Here is an 18,860-nt window from a genome sequence, read left to right as displayed (position 1 = left end):
AGATATACTCACTGTTTTTCTTTCCTTTTATACTGAGTTGAATATCATAATAATCTTCTATTCTCTCAGATCGATACTCCACATGTTTGCACTGAATATATGACTTTAAAAACAAAAGGGAAAATGTTAACTGATGTCAAAAGCAATGAAATTTATCCAAATTCCATTACTGAATAATTAGTCATTACTCACCACCATCTTTCCCCTGAACAATTTTGGAATTGTGCCCTCTACACAGGTTCCTTTCATTTTATTCTCAACGTTATCAAGTAGCTAGGAAAAACAAGTTGAAGAATTCTATTGCCAGATCAATTAACAATTACTGCAAAACTTTCCAGATTAAAACTCCTTAACAATGCAGATGAGAAAAACCTAAAATGCTATTACCAGAACTTGGGCCAGTGTTACAAATCGATGCTGCCAGTGAGTCTTGCCACCAGCAGTTCATATCAAATGGAGCACATACTCATGATTGTCCAACCATAATGGTAAGGAATTCCTGGATATGATGTGTTCAAATACTTGCTTTGTGCTACTGGCAAGTGAAGCTTTCCACGAGTAATGCTGACTTGTACAATTACTTTTTACACAAGTCATGGTTTACACTGGCAGCGCAACAATTCAGCTCGGAAAAGATTTTAAAAACTGAGCACAGATGAGCAGCCATATGGAATCTCGCTGCCAACTTCGTGTCAAAGCTTTTGGGAACCATATAATTCCTCAACTAGTACAATAATGTTGCAGTACCTAGCTTTTGCCACTAGCAGTCCTCAGCAACTAACAAATAGACCTATAGCTGCTAAAAGAAAACAGACATACACAATTTCCATTTACTTCATAGTTCAAGCATTGCCATTATTTGCTCAGAGTCCTGCTGCAACCAAGCGGAATATTCCAAACCCATTTCTACTCAACAGCTCCAATAACCACAGACCCAGTTTTAATATTTCTAAAATTTCAATATAAATAGTTCCTTCTCTTTGAGCGCTGAAGTTTAAAGGACATCATTTGAGTAAAATTCCACTCAAGAACCAAGTTTTACAACATCGAACAATTCAGCAGCCCAGCTGTACAGAACCTACCTCCTATTAGCCGAGGACAGAATGATCGCAACAATGGGAAATTATATACCTTGCGCAACCTCATTCCTACAAGAGAAGAACGTAGCACCAAGTACGGTCACGACGGAGAAGGGATGCCAGATGTTGAACAGGGCAGCTGGCAGTGGACTTCATTCATTCACAATATTGTAAAGTTTGTTCACCTCCAAAACTATAATGAAGTGCCTTAAATATCCTGGGAAGAACTGGCTCTTCACAAATATTTAAGGCTCGATAAAAGTCACCAAGATTATAGTAACTACTACCACATCAAAAATTTAGCTTGGACACCCAAATGTTAACTTTGGTTGAATCTTAAAGGATATACATTTTCTGTAGTTTCCAAGTATGTCAATTAAAATCATTCTGAAGTGCAATTAGGTGGCCTGGTGAGCATTTATAGCAGTGCAGAACACACTTTCCTCCCTCCCTGCCCCCAACCCTAGAATGGAGTTTTCAAGCACAATTGAAGTTAGAACTCAGTTAACCATACAATTAATTTGTCATTTTGAAATCAGGAATAGTTTACTGTAGTTTCACACTGGCCAGGAGATAGACATTTGAATTTTGCAGAGTTAACCTTGGTAGTGCTGCATGATTGAATATGCTCAGATTAAGCAAATGCAAATGAATTTATACAGGAAAAACACTTACCACCCTGCACAGTTCCTGAACATCATGTTGCATAAAACTGTCTAGTGTTTCCCACCTACACAAGAGAATTATTAATACAGCTTTTAATTTTAGGACAACACTGACAAACACTTATGAAATCTAATTAATAGTCTTAACGTTTTAGGAGTTATACGGCATTAGGTTTTGCAAGTTATATTATAACTAACCAGATCCACACAGGGTACAAATTCTACATATATTCATGCCAATTGTCAACAGCCAATAACAACAAAGTAAATGCATTATGGAACTAGACACCCTCTCCAATGTTCCTGTTAAGCTACAGGGCACACAGCAGCACGAAAGGCATCACGCAGGCCTTGTTCTGCACAACAACTTTAACGGGACTGTGCGCTTAAAAACGGGTCACGCACAGCAACTAAATTCTAAAAGGGAACACTAACAAACCACCCTCCCCCAGCCCCCTTGTAATTATTCACATCTTCCTTACTCATTGAATTACATACAATCTACAGATAGGGAACATATCACTCACTCAAGTTTGCACCATGTTTTCTGTCACAAGCCAACTGGAGATACTAACGGGCATTAAAGGCCACATGTTTAAATTCTGCATTAATTAGATTAACTCAGATTAAGATTGTTTAGGGGATAGAATGACATACTACTTGAATCACTACACCATTCAAAAGGTTAGTATCCTATTTAGTGTTACTCAGCAGACTACACACTTAAAACTTGGCATGCAAATTGAAAATGCTGAGTTTCTTGTATTCATTCTTGGGATGGGAGTGTCACTGGCAAGGTTAGCATTTGCTGCCCATCCCTACTTTGCCTCGAGAAGGTAGAGTTGAACCTCCTTCTGGATCCATTGCAGTCCATCTGCTCTAGGTACACCCACAGTGCTTTTCAGGAGACTGTTCCAGGTTTGTGACCCAGTGACAATGAAAGAATGGCAATAATAGTTTCAAGTCAGGATGGCATGCAGATTGGAGGGAAACGTGCAGGTGGCGGTGTTCCCATGCATCTGCTGCCCTTTTCCTTCTAGGCGGTAGAGGTTGCAGGTTTAGAAGTTGCTGTCGAAGGGGCTTTGGTGAGTGGCTGCAGTGCATCTTGTATATGGTACACATTGCTGCCACTGTGCACTGGTGGTGGTGGGAGTGAATCATTAAGGTGGTGGATGGGATGCCAATCAAGCAGGCTGCTTTGTTCTGGATAGTGTCATGCTTCTTGAGCGTTGTTGGAACGCACTCATCCAAGCAAGTGAAGAGTATTCCATCATGTGGAATGAATCAGATTGGCTGAAGACTGGTATCTGATGCAGGGGACCTCGGGAAGAGGCAGAAATGGATCATCCACTTAACACTTCTGGTTGAAGATGGTTGCAAACGCAAAGCTTTGTCTTGCACGGACATGCTCGGCTCCCCCATCATTGAGGATGGGGATGTTTGTGGATCCTCCTCCTCAGTCTTCTAACTGCCAGCACTATTCGTGACTCATTGTGGCAGGATGGCAGAGCTTTGTCTGATCTGTTGGCTGTGGAATCGCTTAGCTGTGTCTACCGCATGCTGCTTCAACTACATGCATGTAGTCCTGTGTTGAAGCTTCACTAGGTTGGCACCTTATATTTAGGGATGCCTGGTGCTGCTCCTGGCATGCTCTTCTGCACTCATTGACCCAGGGTTGACCCCCTGGCTTGACAATAGTGATAGATATGCTGGGCCATGAGATTGTGGTTGGATACAATTCTGTTGCTGATGGCCCACAATGCCTGATGGATGCCAGTTTTGAGCTGCGAGATCGATTGGTTAGCACCGCAGCCTCACAGCTCCAGGGACCCGGGTTCAATTCTGGGTACTGCCTGTGCGCAGTTTGCAAGTTCTCCCTGTGACCGCGTGGGTTTTCGCTGGGTGCTCTGGTTTCCTCCCACTGCCAAAGACTTGCAGGTGATAGGTAAATTGGCCATTGTAAATTGCCCCTAGTGTAGGTAGGTGGTAGGGAATATGGGATTACTGTAGGGTTAGTATAAATGGGTGGTTGTTGGTCAGCACAAACTCGGTGGGCCGAAGGGCCTGTTTCAGTGCTGTATCTCAATTTTAAAAATTTAAATAATATACGCCATGGAGCACAGTGGTAGCAGCACACATGAAGACTGCCCCTCAGTGAGAAGACAGGACTTAGTCTCCACAAAGACTGCGCGGTCACTCCTACCAATACTGTCATGGTCAGATGCATCTCTGACAGGTAGATTAAGGACAAGGTCAAGTAGGTCCTTCCCTCTTGTTGGTTCTATCACCATCTGCCGCAGGCGCAGTCTGGCAGATATGTCCTTCAGGACCCGGTCAGCAGTGCTGCCACTGTGTCACTCATGGAGGAGCCCTGATTCATAAGCTGAGGGAGGGCAGTAGGTGGTCAATCTGGAGGTTTACCTGCCTGTCTTTGACCAGATGCCATGAGAATTCATGGGATCTGGAGTCGATGTTGAGGACTTCCAAGGCCATTCCCTCCTGAAGGTATACCACTGTGCCGCCACCTCTTATAGATGTGTTCTGATAGTGGGACAGGACATACCCAGGGACAGTGATGGAAGAGTCTGGGACATTGGCTGTAAGTCATACTTACCGAATTATATCTGTTAGGCTTTTGCTTGACTAGTCTGTGGGACAGTTCTCCCAATTTTGGCACAAGTCCACAGATGCTGGTAAGCAGAACTCTGCAGGGTTGACAGGGCAGGGTGTGACTTTGTCATTTCTGGTGCAGAGGTCAATGCTGTGAGACAACGGAGTGCTTGAAAATTATGAGGACTAGCTGCTTAATATTGCAGGATATAAAGTGTTCAGAAAAGATAGAGAAGGAAAAAAGGGAGTGGGATAGCAGTTTTGATTAGCGAAGACGTGATAGTGTTGGAAAGAGAGGACGCCTTTGAGGGGGCAAGGACAGAATCTAATGGGGCTACTATATAGGCCTCCAAATTGTGTGTGAGCATGATAAAGAAATCTGCAGGGAAATCACAAATGTGCAAGAACTGTAGAGTTGTGATACAGGAGGAATTTAATTACCCAAAAATTGATTGGGATAGTGTTAGACACAGTAAAAGGCACAGAAGGGGAGAAATTTCTGAAATGTGTCCAGGAGAAATTCCTTGACCAATGTTCTTGGCCAACTAGGAAGGAGGCATTGCTGGATCTGGACCTGGGGAATGAGCTGGACCAAGTGTCTGTGGGGGGAACACTTGGGTAAGTGTGATCATAAGGTTTAGACTGCTAATGGAGAAGAGCAAGGAACAATCTAAAGTAGAACTTCTAAATTGGAAAAGGGTTAATTTCAATCAGATAACATGGGATCTAGCCACAGTAAAATGGAATTAAAGAAGGACAGGAAAAATTAACGGACCAGTGGATGATTTTTGAGATGTTTCAGGTACAGGCTCGGTACATTCCAACAAGAGCGAAAGGTAGGGGAACCAAAGTCTTAGCTCCTTGTATGATAAGTGAGATACAGATTATGATAAAATAAGAGGGCGTACGATGCATGTCAGGTGAATTCTTCAAATGAGAATCAGGTCAAATACAATAGAGGAGAAGTGAAGAGGAAAACAAGACTGGCAAAGAGAGAATAGGAGATAAGAATGGCAGTTAACATTAAAAGGGAACCCAAAATCTTCCAGCTGTATGTAAACAGTATACATGTAGTAAAAGGCAGAGTGGGTCCTATTAGGGACAAAGAGGGTGATACAAACTTAGAGGCACAGGGCAAGGCTAGAATACATAATGAGTACTTTGTATTGATATTTACTAAGGAAAAGGAGGCTGACAAAATATAACAGGAGATGGTAGGAGTTAATGGATGGGTGAAAACTGAGACGCATTGGAAACGCTGGCTATGCTGAGAGTGGGGAAGCCGTCTGCTCCGGAAGTCTTGCATCCCAGGTTGCTAAAGGAAGTGCGAGTGGAGATAGCAGAAGGGCCTGCCATAAATCTTCCCTAGATATTTTTTTTTGGGGGGGGCGGGAAAGGGGGGTAAGAAAGAGAGATGCCAGAGAATTGGAGAGTGACAAATAGAAAGGATGCTAAGGACGGTCCTAGTAACTACAGGCCACTTAGTTTAACATGTGTTGAGTAAGGTTGCAGGAACATTCATCAGAAGGAAAAAAAAACATGAGGATAGCCAGAATGGATCTGTAAAAGGCAGATCGGTCCCGACTAATCTAATTAAGTAGCAACATCTACATGGATTTTAAGAAAGCCTTTGATAAAGTACCACATAAAAGGTTGGTTAACAAAATTGAGGCTCATGGAGGGTCAGTGTCAGATAGGATAAAAATTTGGCTTAAGGACAGAAAACAGCAAGTCATGGTAAATGGTCATTTTTCAGACTAGAGGATGGTTGACAGTGGAGTTCCCCAAGACTCAGTGCTGGGACCAATGCTTTTTTGATAAATATATAAAATTGACTTGAATACTGGAATAGAGTAGAATTTCAACATTTCCATTGATATCAAACTCAGGAGGTTTAGCGAACAGCGAGGCTGATACAAATCGACCACAAAAGGACATAGATAGGACTAGCAGAATGGGCAGCTAAGTGTCAAATAGAATTTAATAAAGAAGTGTAAGGTGATGTATTTTAGCAGAAGGGTTAGGGAGAGGCAATATAGATTTAATGGCACATTACTAAAGAGTATGCAGGGACAGAGGGACCTGGGGGTGTATGCGCATAGATCTTTGAAGATGGCAGGACATATTGAGTGTAATTAGCAAAGCATAGGAGATCTTGGACTTCATAAATTGAGGTATTGAGTACAAAAGCAGGGAAGTTATGCGAGCCTTTATAAAGCTCTGCTAGGGTCCCAATCAGAGGACTGTGTACGGTTCTGATCACTACACTTCAGGAAGGACGTGAGGGTCCTTGAGAGGGTGCAGAAGAAATTTACCAAAATGGCTCCAGGGATGAGGGATTTTAGCTACAAAGTTAGGCTGGAGAATCTGGGGGTGGTTCTCCTTGAAGCAAAGGAGATTGAGGGGAGATTTGATATTGGTATACAAGATTATGACAGATTTAGATAAGGTAGACGAGGAAAAATGGTTCCCATTAAATGATGGTACAAGGACTGGGGGACACATATCTAAGGTTTTGGGCAAGAAATGCAATAATAACTTTTTTTTTTAAACGCAGTGAGTGGTAACGACCTGGAACTTGCAGCCTACAAGGGTGGTGGAAGCAGAGATGATCAACGATTTCAGAAGGAAATTGGAACGGCAATGAAGGAAATAAACTTGCAGGGCTACGGGGATCATGTAGGGGAATGGAACTGACTGGATTGCTCAAGGGAGAGCTGGCACAGACTTAATGTGCCTCATTGCCTCTTTCTGTGCTGTAAATGACTGGCTGTACACTAGGTTCTACGCTAGGACATTTCCAAGGGCAGTTGAGAGTCAATCACATTTCTGTGGGTCTGGAGTCATGTCGGCCAGACTGGGTAAGGACAGCAGATTTCCTTCCCTATGGGACATTAGTGAATCAGATGGGTTTTTAATGACAATCTGATAACTTCATGGTCACCATTACTGAGACTAGCTTTTGAGTCCAGATTTATTCATTAATTTTAAATTCCACCAACTACTGGGGTGCGGATTTGAACTTGTGTCTCCGAAGCATTAGTCCAGGGCTCTGGATTACTAGTTCAATAAGATTATTACAATGCTACCAAGTAAAAAGTCCAGAAATGCAGCCTTAATTCTTTAAGACAAAGACCAATGTTTTCCTTATGGAAGTACAAGTATCCATTCCGACTTACCCAAAAGACTTTGTCAGTTTCTTAGTTCCAACTGGTTTGTCACTGTGCTGCAATTCATAGAACACCCTTTGCAATGCCAAGGGGACACTTTTTGATGAATCATCCCCTTCTGTTGGCATCATATAGACAGCCTATGCATAACAAAGAAAATCAGTGAAACCGCAATGAGATATAGTATGACAAAACAAAATTGAACAAATGTCAGCTCTGGCAAGTCCACCAGTCTTGTTGGAGGAAACATTTCCAAGTTCAGTACATTTTAATTAATATACAAAAGCATCTCCTATTTGCACAGACATCAGCCACAAGCTCCTTCTGATGCATCCCGTCTGTTTTTTAGTCCAATGGCAAGCCTCCCCCCACCCCAACAAATCGCTATTGCATTGCTGTTCTGAATGTGATTGATGACTCATGCCGGGTATAGTTCCAAAGCAACTGCACCTGCCCCACCCTAAACCCCCAACAGCCCTGCAGCACTTTACACAGTTAGTTATTATTAGTCTACCAAATTGTTCTACTACCTAAGCCAACAAAGTGAGCCTGGAACCAAACCTAGGATATTCTGGGTGTAACTGCTTAATACAATACCATGGGGCATTTAGCTATCAAGTCATATAATCACTTATCTGCAAACCTTTGGAGGGAAAAAAAAGTTTCCATGATTAAACTCATCAGTGGAGTTAAAAGTCATTTTAAATTTCCATCACTGCTTGGAAAAGCATGTGCTTATGTTTTACCTGATCCTGCATCCCATCTCCTACAGAGCTTTCTTTCAAAACTACTTTTTTTTTTAAAGAAAGGTGCAAATCAAAAAGACATCCTTCTTCTTTGGCCTCCTTGTCTCGGGAGACAATGGTAAAGCGCCTGGAGGTGGTCAGTGGTTTGTGAAGCAGCGCCTGGAGTGGCTATAAAGGCCAATTCTAGAGTGACAGGCTCTTCCACAGGTGCTGCAGAGAAATTTGATTGTCGGGGCTGTTACACAGTTGGCTCTCCCCTTGCGCTTCTGTCTTTTTTCCTGCCAACTGCTAAGTCTCTTCGACTCGCCACACTTTAGCCCCGTTTTAATGAATGCCCACCAGCTCTGGCGAACGCTGGTAACTGACTCCCACGACTTGTGATCAATGTCACAGGACTCCATGTCGCGTTTGCAGACGTCTTTGAAGCGGAGACATGGACGGCCGGTGGGTCTGATACCAGTGGCGAGCTCGCTATAGAATGTGTCTTTGGGGATCCGGCCATCTTCCATGCGGCTCACATGGCCAAGCCATCTCAAGCGCTGCTGACTCAGTAGTGTGTATAAGCTGGGGATGTTGGCCGCCTCGAGGACTTCTGTGTTGGAGATACGGTCCTGCCACCTGATGCCAAGTATTCTCCGGAGGCAGCGAAGATGGAATGAATTGAGACGTCGCTGTTGGCTGACATATGTTGTCCAGGCCTCGCTGCCATAGAGCAAGGTAGAGGACACAGGCCTGATACACTCGGACCTTTGTGTTCCGTGTCAGTGCGCCATTTTCCCACACTCTCGGCCAGTCTGGACACAGCAGTGGAAGCCTTTCCCATGCGCTTGTTGATTTCTGTATCTAGAAACAGGTTACTGGTGATAGTTGAGCCTAGGTAGGTGAACTCTTGAACCACTTCCAGAGCGTGGTCGCCAATATTGATGGATGGAGCATTTCTGACATCCTGCCCCATGATGTTCGTTTTCTTGAGGCTGATGGTTAGGCCAAATTCATTGCAGGCAGCTGCAAACCTGTCGATGAGACTCTGCAGGCACTCTTCAGTGTGAGATGCTAAAGCAGCATCGTCAGCAAAGTGGAGTTCCCTGATGAGGACTTTCCGTACTTTGGACTTCACTCTTAGACGGGCAAGGTTGAACAACCTGCCCCCAGATCTTGTGTGGAGGAAAACTCCTTCTTCAGAAGACTTGAACGCATGTAAAAGCAGCAGGGAGAAGAAAATCCCAAAAAGTGTGGGTGCGAGAACACAGCCCTGTTTCACGTCACTCAGGATAGGAAAGGGGTCGCCATGTTGAATTGTGCCTTTCATATTGTTATGGAATGAGGTGATGATACTTAGTAGCTTTGGTGGTCATCCAATCTTTTCTAGTAGACTGACGAGACCACGTCTGCTGACGAGGTCAAAGGCTTTGGTGAGGTCAATGAAAGGAATGTAGAGGGGCATCTGCTGTTCGCGGCATTTCTCCTGCATCTGACGAAGGGAGAACAGCATGTCAACGGTCACTCTCTCTGCACGGAAGTCACACTGTGCCTCAGGGTAGACACGCTCGGCCAGCTTCTGGAGCCTGTTTAGAGCGACTCAAGCAAAGACTTTCCCCACTATGCTGAGCAGGGAAATTCCACGGTAGTTGTTGCAGTCACCGCGGTCACCTTTGTTTTTATAGAGGGTGATGATATTGGCATCGCACATGTCCTGAGGTACTGCTCCCTCGTCCCAGCACAGGCATAGCAGTTCATGTAGTGCTGAGAGTATAGCAGGCTTGGCACTCGATTATTTCAGGGGTAATGCTGTCCTTCCCAGGGACTTTTCCGCTGGCTAGAGAATCAATGGCATCACTGAGTTCCGATTTGGTTGGCTGTATGTCCAGCTCATCCATGACTGGTAGAGGCTGGGCTGCATGGAGGGCAGTCTCAGTGACAACATTCTCCCTGGAGTACAGTTCTAGGTAGTGCTCAACCCAGCGGTCCATTTGTTTGCGTTGGTCAGTGATTATGTCCCGATTTAGATTTGAGGGGGGCGATCTTCTTGATGGTTGGCCCAAAAGCTCTCTTAATGCCATCATACATTCCTCTGATGTTTCCGGTGTCTGAGGCTAGCTGAATATGACTGCATAGATGTTGCCAGTAGTCATTTGCACAGTGCCTGGCTGTTCTTTGTTTATTTTTTTATTTAGAGATACAGCACTGAAACAGGCCCTTCGGCCCACCGAGTCTGTGCTGACCAACAACCACCCATTTATGCTAACCCTACAGTAATCCCATATTCCCTACCGACACTAGGGGCAATTTATAACAGCCAATTTACCCATCACCTGCAAGTCTTTGGATGTGGGAGGAAACCAGAGCACCCAGAGAAAACCCACGCAGACACGGAGAACTTGCAAACTCCACACAGGCAGTACCCAGAATCGAACCCGGGTCCCTGGAGCTGTGAGGCTGCGGTGCTAACCACTGCGCCGCCTGGCTGCTTTAAGTGCTGCAGATGTTAACTCGCTGGGGGCTTTCTTGTAGTTCAACAGTGCAGTGCGCTTAGTGGCTATGACAGGTTCTAGCTCTTCACCCGATAGCTTAAATCATAAGCTTACTTGGTACTAACCTCCTAGCCACAACTGGGTATGACTTCAACCCAGCTCCTCTGTTCTAAATATTGAAAGGGGGTTCAATCTTAAATGAGCACTTTGAAAATCCTCAGCCGACAAGCAAGTGATCAAGACATCAGTGGCCACTATTCAACTATCAGCTCATGACATTATACGGTGAGTGCCAAACAGAACTGTTTGTAACATCTTTACTACATGGAATAAATCAAGGATGATTAGAATATACAGTATATATGACTAAGAAGCACGGAGTTTATTGTGTGCACAAAAAAGATGCTCAAGAACACAAGCTAAAAAAGAACTGTAGAGACACAGAGGGAAAAGACACACCAAATCTTAGTCTCCTACTCTCTCAAAAGGCACTGATTGATGGTGGGGGAGATACATCACCAAAAGGTGCCTGTAATGCCTTGGAATCTCAATGATGCATCCTATTTTTATGAAAGAACAGGTTATTCAAACATCTGGCATTATAGCTATGCTAGATCCAGTCTTTATCCAACACTCATGCACATGTTACAGCATACAGTGCAATCACTAGGCTGATTTTACCCTCCCTGACACAGGAGCATTTGAGGCCCGTAATAGCATCCCTGTTCTCACTGGTTGGAGTCATACCTAGCACAAAGCAAGATGGTTGTGGTTGTTGGAGGCCTATCATCTCAGCCTCAGGACATTGCTGCAGGAGTTCCTCAGGGTCATATCCTAGCCCCAATCATCTTCAGCTGCTTCATCAATGACCTTCCTTCCATAAGGTCAGAAGTGGGGATGCTAGATGATTGCAAAGTGTTCAGTACCATTTGCAACTCCTCCGATAATGAATGTGCTCACATGCAGAAAGACCTGGACAACAGTCAGGCTAGGGCTGATAAGTGGCAAGTAACATTCGCACAACCCAATTACCTGGCAATGATCATCAACAAGAGTGAATCTAACCATCGCCCCTTGACACTCAATGGCATTACCATCTCTGAATTCCCCATCATTCTGGGGGGGTGGGGTGACCATTGACCAGTCACTTAATTGGACCATCCACAGAACTACAGCAGCAACAAGAGCAAGGTCAGAGGCTGGGAATTCAGCTGGAAGTAACTCACCTCCTGGCTCCCCAAAGCCTGCCCACCACCTACAAGGCACAAGAGTACACTGTAATACTCTCCACTTGCTCCAACACTCAGGAAGCTCGACACCATCCAGGACAAAGCAGCCTGCTTGATTGGCACCCCATCCGCCACCTTAAGCATTCACTCCCTCCACTACCGGTGCACAGTGGCAAGTAGTCTGTACTGTATACAAGATGCATGGCAGCAATTCGCCAAGCCTCCTTCGTCAGTACCTTCCAAACCTGCGACCTCTACCACCTAGAAGGACAAGGGCAGCAGATACATGGAAACTCCACCACCTGCAAGTTCCCCTCCAAGCCACACATCATCCTGACTAGGAACTAATACCACCATTCCTTCCCTGTCGCTGGGTCAAAAGCCTGGAACTCCCTTCCTAACAGCACTGTGGGTGTACCTACACATGGACTGCAGCGGCTCAAGGCAACAGCTCACCACCACCTTCTCAAGGGCGATTAGGGATGGGCGACAAATGCTGGTCTTGCCAGTGACGCTCATATCCCATGAAATAAAAAAAACTTTATAAAATGTAATTGATTGGAGCTCTAACACTTGCAAGCTTAATTTCAAGTTTAAAAAAGCTGCCAATGCGATAGTAAATAATTCAGTTTATATATTATCAAAGAATGTGCTTATGCTGCTAGCTGAGGCATCTTCATAGCCATATAATCTGCAGCACACAAAAGCAAAATCAGAAATGCAGTGTGCAACTGTTTCCTTGCAACCATTTATTTTCTTGTTTGAACAGTGATAATGTCCACATTACCTTTCGCAGCTGATTTGTGAAGAACAATGTCTGTAGTAAGCTGTTCATGTAACAGGTTGCTCCCTGGTTCTTCAAACCTACATAGCCGGTGTGCTTCTTGGAATCCCACCTAGAATTAAATTTGCAACATTTTCATTCACAGCTTTCTAATTTATGGCTGCCCTTGAAATATTTGCAAACTTCCCAATTTTCTCCACCCCATGCCTCGAGAGGCTGAAAGTGATTAGTAAGCATGCTTCCTACTCCCCCTGCTCCCTTCCACACCCACCCCCCACCTCAAAGTCCATTGCACAGCAAGGAACAAAGCCAAAGCATACTATTGTTTTCTGCTCACAATCACCACAAGTTATTCTTGTAAAGTGTCTCAATCTAATTAACTTTCAAACACTCAAGAATTTATCATTTTAAACACAATACTCACGCCACCCCATGTGGTGCATCAGCCTGAACAAAGACTTCAAATGTAACCTTGTCATCTTCTATGAAACCTTTTTCAGCATCAGTTGCTTCCTAAACAGATTTTAAATATCTATTCAATTAATGTAGTTCACTCCATAGCTACTTCAAAATGTTATAACTCATCATTTGGCCTGATAATTTTAATGAGACCTGAATTTTAAAAAAACTCAAACTAGGCAGACAATATGCAAAATAGCGAACATAATGTTTCACAAACAATACAGGCTTGAACACCCCTGCTTCCTCAGTTCCACAAGTCAACTATTTTTTTTAAACCAGCAGTCGGTGAAGTTACATGGATTCATTCCTTGAAATCCAATGATTCACAATCCACCTAAGCTAGGCCTTATGGGGTTGGGTTGATTCCAGTCATTGAAGTACTATCACAACAACACTAATCCCGCTGCAATGACTGAAACATGCAGACGTAAATTATGTCACCGTGATTGCTTCCCACATAGAGAAAAGCAAACTTAATATATGCAGGTTCAGGTTTTTCCAGGGCAGATGGAAGTGACAGAAAAAATGTGCAGTTTTGTGTGCTCAAGATCACTTGTAAGTTTTAGGCTGAAGTAGTGAAATTGTACATCAACACCGTTGGAGGAGAAAATTAATAAATTAAGCGGGATATATAGCTGAGAAATAGCTCAACTTTTAAAGTGTAAAACTTTGAGGAAAAGGATATGCATCAAGTATACACAAAAAAATAATCTTTGATCAATCACTGGCGAGTGGAATAGAGCAATTTTTAAAAAATGGAGTGTGAAGAAAATACTTCTACAAAGGTTACAGGGGAGAGTAGTGCAGTGGTTAGCATCGCAGCCTCACAGCTCCAGCGACCCAGGTTCAGTTCTGGGTACTGCCTGCGTGGAGTTTGCAAGCTCTCTGTGACCGCGTGGGTTTACTCCAGGTGCTCTGGTTTCCTCCCATACGCCAAAGACTTGCGAGTTGTTAGGTAAATTGGCCATTGTAAATTGCCCCTAGTGTAGGTAGGTGGTAAGAAAATTGAGGGAAGGTGAGGATGTGAGGGGGAAATGGGATTAATGTAGGATTAGTATAAATGGGTGGTTGATGGTCGGCACAAACTTGGTGGGTCAAAGGGCCTGTTTCAGTGCTGTATCTATGACTCTATATCCCTCTAAAATGCGAAAATAGGCATTTTGGGATACAAAAAAGGGCAGTGGAGATGAACCAAAAGTGGTTAAGCACAAGCATACATGCTCCCTGTATCATTACAATAAGAATTGCTAGGAAGCAAATTAGAACTATACAGGATAAAAGTTGTGGATTAATAGGAAACAAGGGAAAACAGTAACACTTGTTTTAAGATGTATTCAGAGAGGAGAATAGAAACTTATTTTACAAGTACAGCAAATATCCTGAGGGCTTTGAGATCAATGTGGAGGCATTGAATGCGATCAAACACGGAGGATTAATCTTAAAGGGGCAATGGCATTTTATCGATATATAAACATACACTTTATGAAAATTAAATCTTTCACAGGTTAAGCAAGATGGCCTGCATTTCAATAGTTGAAGGGGAAGGATGATCCTAAAACTAACTAGACAAAGCAATGGAAAATTGGCAGTACTTGACTTGTTTCAATTTGGGTCAATGGTTTTGAGGCTTTATTGCAAGAGTCAAGTGGATTGACAAATTGGATCTTGATGTTTTGACTATTCAACCACTTGAGCCTCCATAAGCACCAAATCCAACTATGCAACCTTCTTGACAAGTCCTTTCTAGCTGCCTGACAAAACACTGGGAGATTACGGTTCTCTCAGTCAAATAGGATCAATGCACTTATGCCAATGAGACCATGACAGACACTGGAGCACGCAGGCAACCCTAAATTACATGGGAAGCTTGCAAAATGAGTTACGGATCAGCAGCAAATTTAAGGTCTTATAAGTCATATTCAAGAAAGAATATTCAATATTAAGGGTTGATGGAGATGTATCCTGTGGGATTGCAGCTTTTTTGTACTAGAATAAGTTTCTAAAACTTTAGTCAGTCCCGTGTATTCTCTCCATACACATCCCACTTTTTATAGCAGTTTTGAAATAATGCAGAAAAAGGAGGCTAGCACATTTCATATTCACAGTTTGACTTGGATTATAAAACAAACAAGTTTGATTGCAGAAAAAAAGTAGTAAATCTTCAGCACTCACACTCCAAGTCATAAAATTAGAGAAACCCCAGTCATTTTCCTTGTGAAAGAAAAGATGGCTAATTCTTCTACTGAAAGACTTCTCTTCATCTTTGTAGTTTATTATCTTCAATACAGCTTGGGCATGACAGGACCATGACCTATAAACGGGAACATGAGGAATTCTCGTAACTAGATAATTTATGTTCTCTAGCTTCAAGGGTAAATTCACAAGTGCACAAAAACCACACAACTCACAGAAAAATTATAATTGCAGATGTTACATTATCAAATGAAACAGCAAAAGGCGGTGAATCAAGATTTTGTCCTCAGGGTTCAGCAATGTGTCTCGGTTATGGTACTGGACCAGCAGCCCGTACCTTCAGCTGGAATCACACCAAGTTCTAAAACTGAATTCAAAGCATTTGGAAATCTGTGGCAAGCACCAGTTTATAAAAACCATGATAGACCCAAATGGGCATAAAAACATTTGTGTCCTTCAGGTAAAGGAACCTGTTACTCCTAGCCAGTCTGATATACCTGAGCCCAGTTCTACATTACATGGTTGGCTGAATGCCCTCTGTAGTGGCCTAGCAAGACAACCAGTTTAAAAAGGAGCTACAGAAGACGGACAACTACTACATTCTCAGATCAACTAAGGATGTCAATAACTGTGGCCTTTTCAGCATCGCCCAACCCAAGATACAGATAACCTTCAGGTCTAATGTTTTAACCCTAATTTTAAGCCCTCTTCCATCTACAGACTAGAATCCTTTAAGTTCTGATGTACTTTCATATATGCAGAGATGATTTTCCAATAGCTGTTGTGGATCTTTGACACATTCAGCACAGAACAAATGCTAAAACCATTTAAATCACTTGACTAAGCCAAAATTCTGCCATTTATATTCCTACTGAGCAAATTACCAAGTTATGTTTTGGGTAATTTTGTAAAGGACAAGATTTTAATTTTAGTTACTTGGTCTCAAAGTTCTTGCTAAACCTTTTACACACTAAAATCACTTACAGACACACTACTTCTCAAACTGTACAAGTTAAAGAGGGATTATCCATAAACTGCTCACTTCGTGACTGTTTCCACCCTTTAAGAAAAGGTAGACTCTTACGTGGAATCGGACTCAGCATTGCACTGCAGGAAAAATCCAACACTCTTTTGATGAGGTCGATCAGGATGGAAGCGAGGCATTACCATAATTTTCCATGGCAAGTTCCGCACAAAACAAGGAGGGCTCAGCACAGACTCACTGAGCCTACTAAACCGTTCCACTGTGAAACGAAATGTGGCCTCTGACCGCCAGCTGGTGTCTGTCGAAATCAAAAAGAATTTCAATGCTCAACATAAAGCCAAAAAACAATTAAGGTTAAAAATTTGTCTTGTTGAATGGAACTTAAAACTGTTCTGCAGTTTCCAAAGCATTAGCAGAAATCCAAGTCAATACATCCAAGACATAGCAAATAGATATTTCGTTAATTCCACAGTAATCTGACTGATGTGTAAAAGTATTTTCACCAGCAAGACCTTGAAAGCATATTTTTCAGTTATAATTGGACATTATAATGTCTACACATTTCCAAAAAGTATGATTTCAGCTTTTCTTATAGACCCCTGTACGCCAATACTTTTTGTTCTTTGGGAAGGTGAGGCAGCTTTACAACTTACAGAAATAGTTTCTATTGAGATACATGATGCAAATGGAGTTCAACTGATAAGAGCCAAATTTGCAAAAATAAAATGTATAAGCAGTTTGTAAGTGGTGTACAGCAACAGTGATCAGTTAGGAATAAAGCAGGCATTACTAGTTATCTTTATTACTACTCAAAGAAAATACCATCCAAAACAGGCTGCTTGAACCAAATGGTAGGTGCACAGTAATGGCAGTATTTGACCTCTAGATATTACTTACCACAAGTATGGCCTTCCTTATTCTTGGGAAGCAGTTCAGATTCCTTGCACAAATAGAATTTGGGAATGGGGATAAAGGAGAAAATTGGGATACTGTTCCTCTTGAAAACATATCACGCTGAGCTGTTATGGTGATCTTTCCCCACTCTGCTGCATACAAGGCTTTGCCCTTTGCCTACAGGAGGCTGCACTAAAATGCCAACAGCAAGAGCATCGAAATGTAACCACAAAACAAGATCACACATATGGATTAGGCCCATCAGGAGTTCTGTTTGCAGAGGTTGCATTTCTCCCAAAGAATTTAAGACTGTACCCACTCTAGATAATAGTTATTTTCCTCACGTGTTCAACCTCCACAAAGATTATTGCAGAAAATAAAAGCTCATGGTTTAGGAGGTAACAATATTGGCATGGATAGAAGATTGGTTAGCCAACAGGAAACAGAGTAGGCATAAATGGGTCATTTTCTGGTTGGCAAGACGGAACGGAGCGGTGTGCCACAGGGATCTGTGCTAGGGCCTCAACTTTTTACAATTTATATAAATGACTTAGAAGGGACTGAAGGTATGGTTGCTAAATTTGCTGATGAAACAAAGATAGGTAGGAAAATAACTTGTGAAGAGGACATAAGGGGGCTACAAAGGGATATAGATAGGTTAAGCGAGCAGGCAAAGACCTGGCAAATGGAGTATAATTTGAGAAAGTGAGAAACTGTCCACTTTGGCATGAAGAAAAAAAAAGCATATTATCTAAATGGTGAGACACTGTGGAGATGAGATGCAGAGGGATCGGGGTGTCCGCGTGCATGAATCGTAAAATGTTAGTGTGCAAGTACAGCACGTAATTAGGAAAGCTAATAGAATGTTATCTTTTATCGCAAATGGAATGCAAGAAGTAGGGAGGTTATGCTTCAGCTATACAGGGCATTGATGAGACCATACCTGGAGTACTGTGTACAGTACTGGTCTACTTATTTAAGGAAAGATTTAAATACATTGGAGGCAGTAAAGAGGTTTACCAGACTAATACCTGGAATGGGTGGGCTGTCTTGAGAGGAAAGATTGGACAGGCGAGGCTTGTATCTGCTGGAATTTAGAAGAGTAAGAGACAATTTGATTGAAACATAAGATCCTGAGGGGTCTTGACAGGGTGTATGTGAAAAGGATGTTTCCCCTTGTGGGAGAATCTCAAACTAGGGGTCACTGTTTAAAAATAAGGGGTCGCCCATTTAAGACAGATGAGGAAAATTTCTCTCTCTCCCGGGGGTCATGAGTCTTTGGAATTCTCTTCCTCAAAAGGCAGTGGAAGCAGAGTCGCTGAATATTTTTATGGCAGAGATAGATAGATTCTTGATAAGGGGGTGGAAGGTTATCAGGAGTAGGTGGAAATCTGGAGTAATCAGTTCAGCCATGAACTTATTGAATGGCTGAGGAGGCTCAAGGAGTCGAGTGGCCTACTCCTGCTCTTAATTCGTATGCTCGTATACAAATACGAAAGCGTGGCAGTATAAAAATTTTGCAGTGAAACTCTGAGGAAGTACACCATGTTTTAGCCTGTGGCAGTGCAGTAA

The 18,860-nt window shown here is 42.8% G+C and overlaps 1 protein-coding gene across 5 annotated transcripts in view; it reads right to left on the bottom strand.

Moving 5' to 3' along the window:
- usp7 (ubiquitin specific peptidase 7 (herpes virus-associated)) overlaps nucleotides 1-18,860 on the bottom strand; it is a 107,420-nt gene that overhangs the window by 53,046 nt on the left and 35,514 nt on the right. For all 5 annotated transcript variants that reach the window (XM_068056410.1, XM_068056412.1, XM_068056411.1 and 2 more), the window contains exons 3-10: nucleotides 16,494-16,692; nucleotides 15,389-15,527; nucleotides 13,179-13,267; nucleotides 12,758-12,866; nucleotides 7,534-7,664; nucleotides 1,755-1,809; nucleotides 193-273; nucleotides 13-103 (exon numbers count right to left, since the gene is read on the bottom strand). In XM_068056410.1, the coding sequence (XP_067912511.1) occupies nucleotides 13-103; nucleotides 193-273; nucleotides 1,755-1,809; nucleotides 7,534-7,664; nucleotides 12,758-12,866; nucleotides 13,179-13,267; nucleotides 15,389-15,527; nucleotides 16,494-16,692 (894 nt within the window). The remainder of the gene's footprint in view (nucleotides 1-12; nucleotides 104-192; nucleotides 274-1,754; nucleotides 1,810-7,533; nucleotides 7,665-12,757; nucleotides 12,867-13,178; nucleotides 13,268-15,388; nucleotides 15,528-16,493; nucleotides 16,693-18,860) is intronic.

The sequence above is a fragment of the Heterodontus francisci genome, chromosome 24, assembly GCF_036365525.1.
Source record: "Heterodontus francisci isolate sHetFra1 chromosome 24, sHetFra1.hap1, whole genome shotgun sequence".
Classification (NCBI taxonomy): domain Eukaryota; kingdom Metazoa; phylum Chordata; class Chondrichthyes; order Heterodontiformes; family Heterodontidae; genus Heterodontus; species Heterodontus francisci.
The sequence above is the reverse complement of the archived record's forward strand: the minus strand, read 5'-3'. Positions and strand labels throughout refer to the sequence as shown.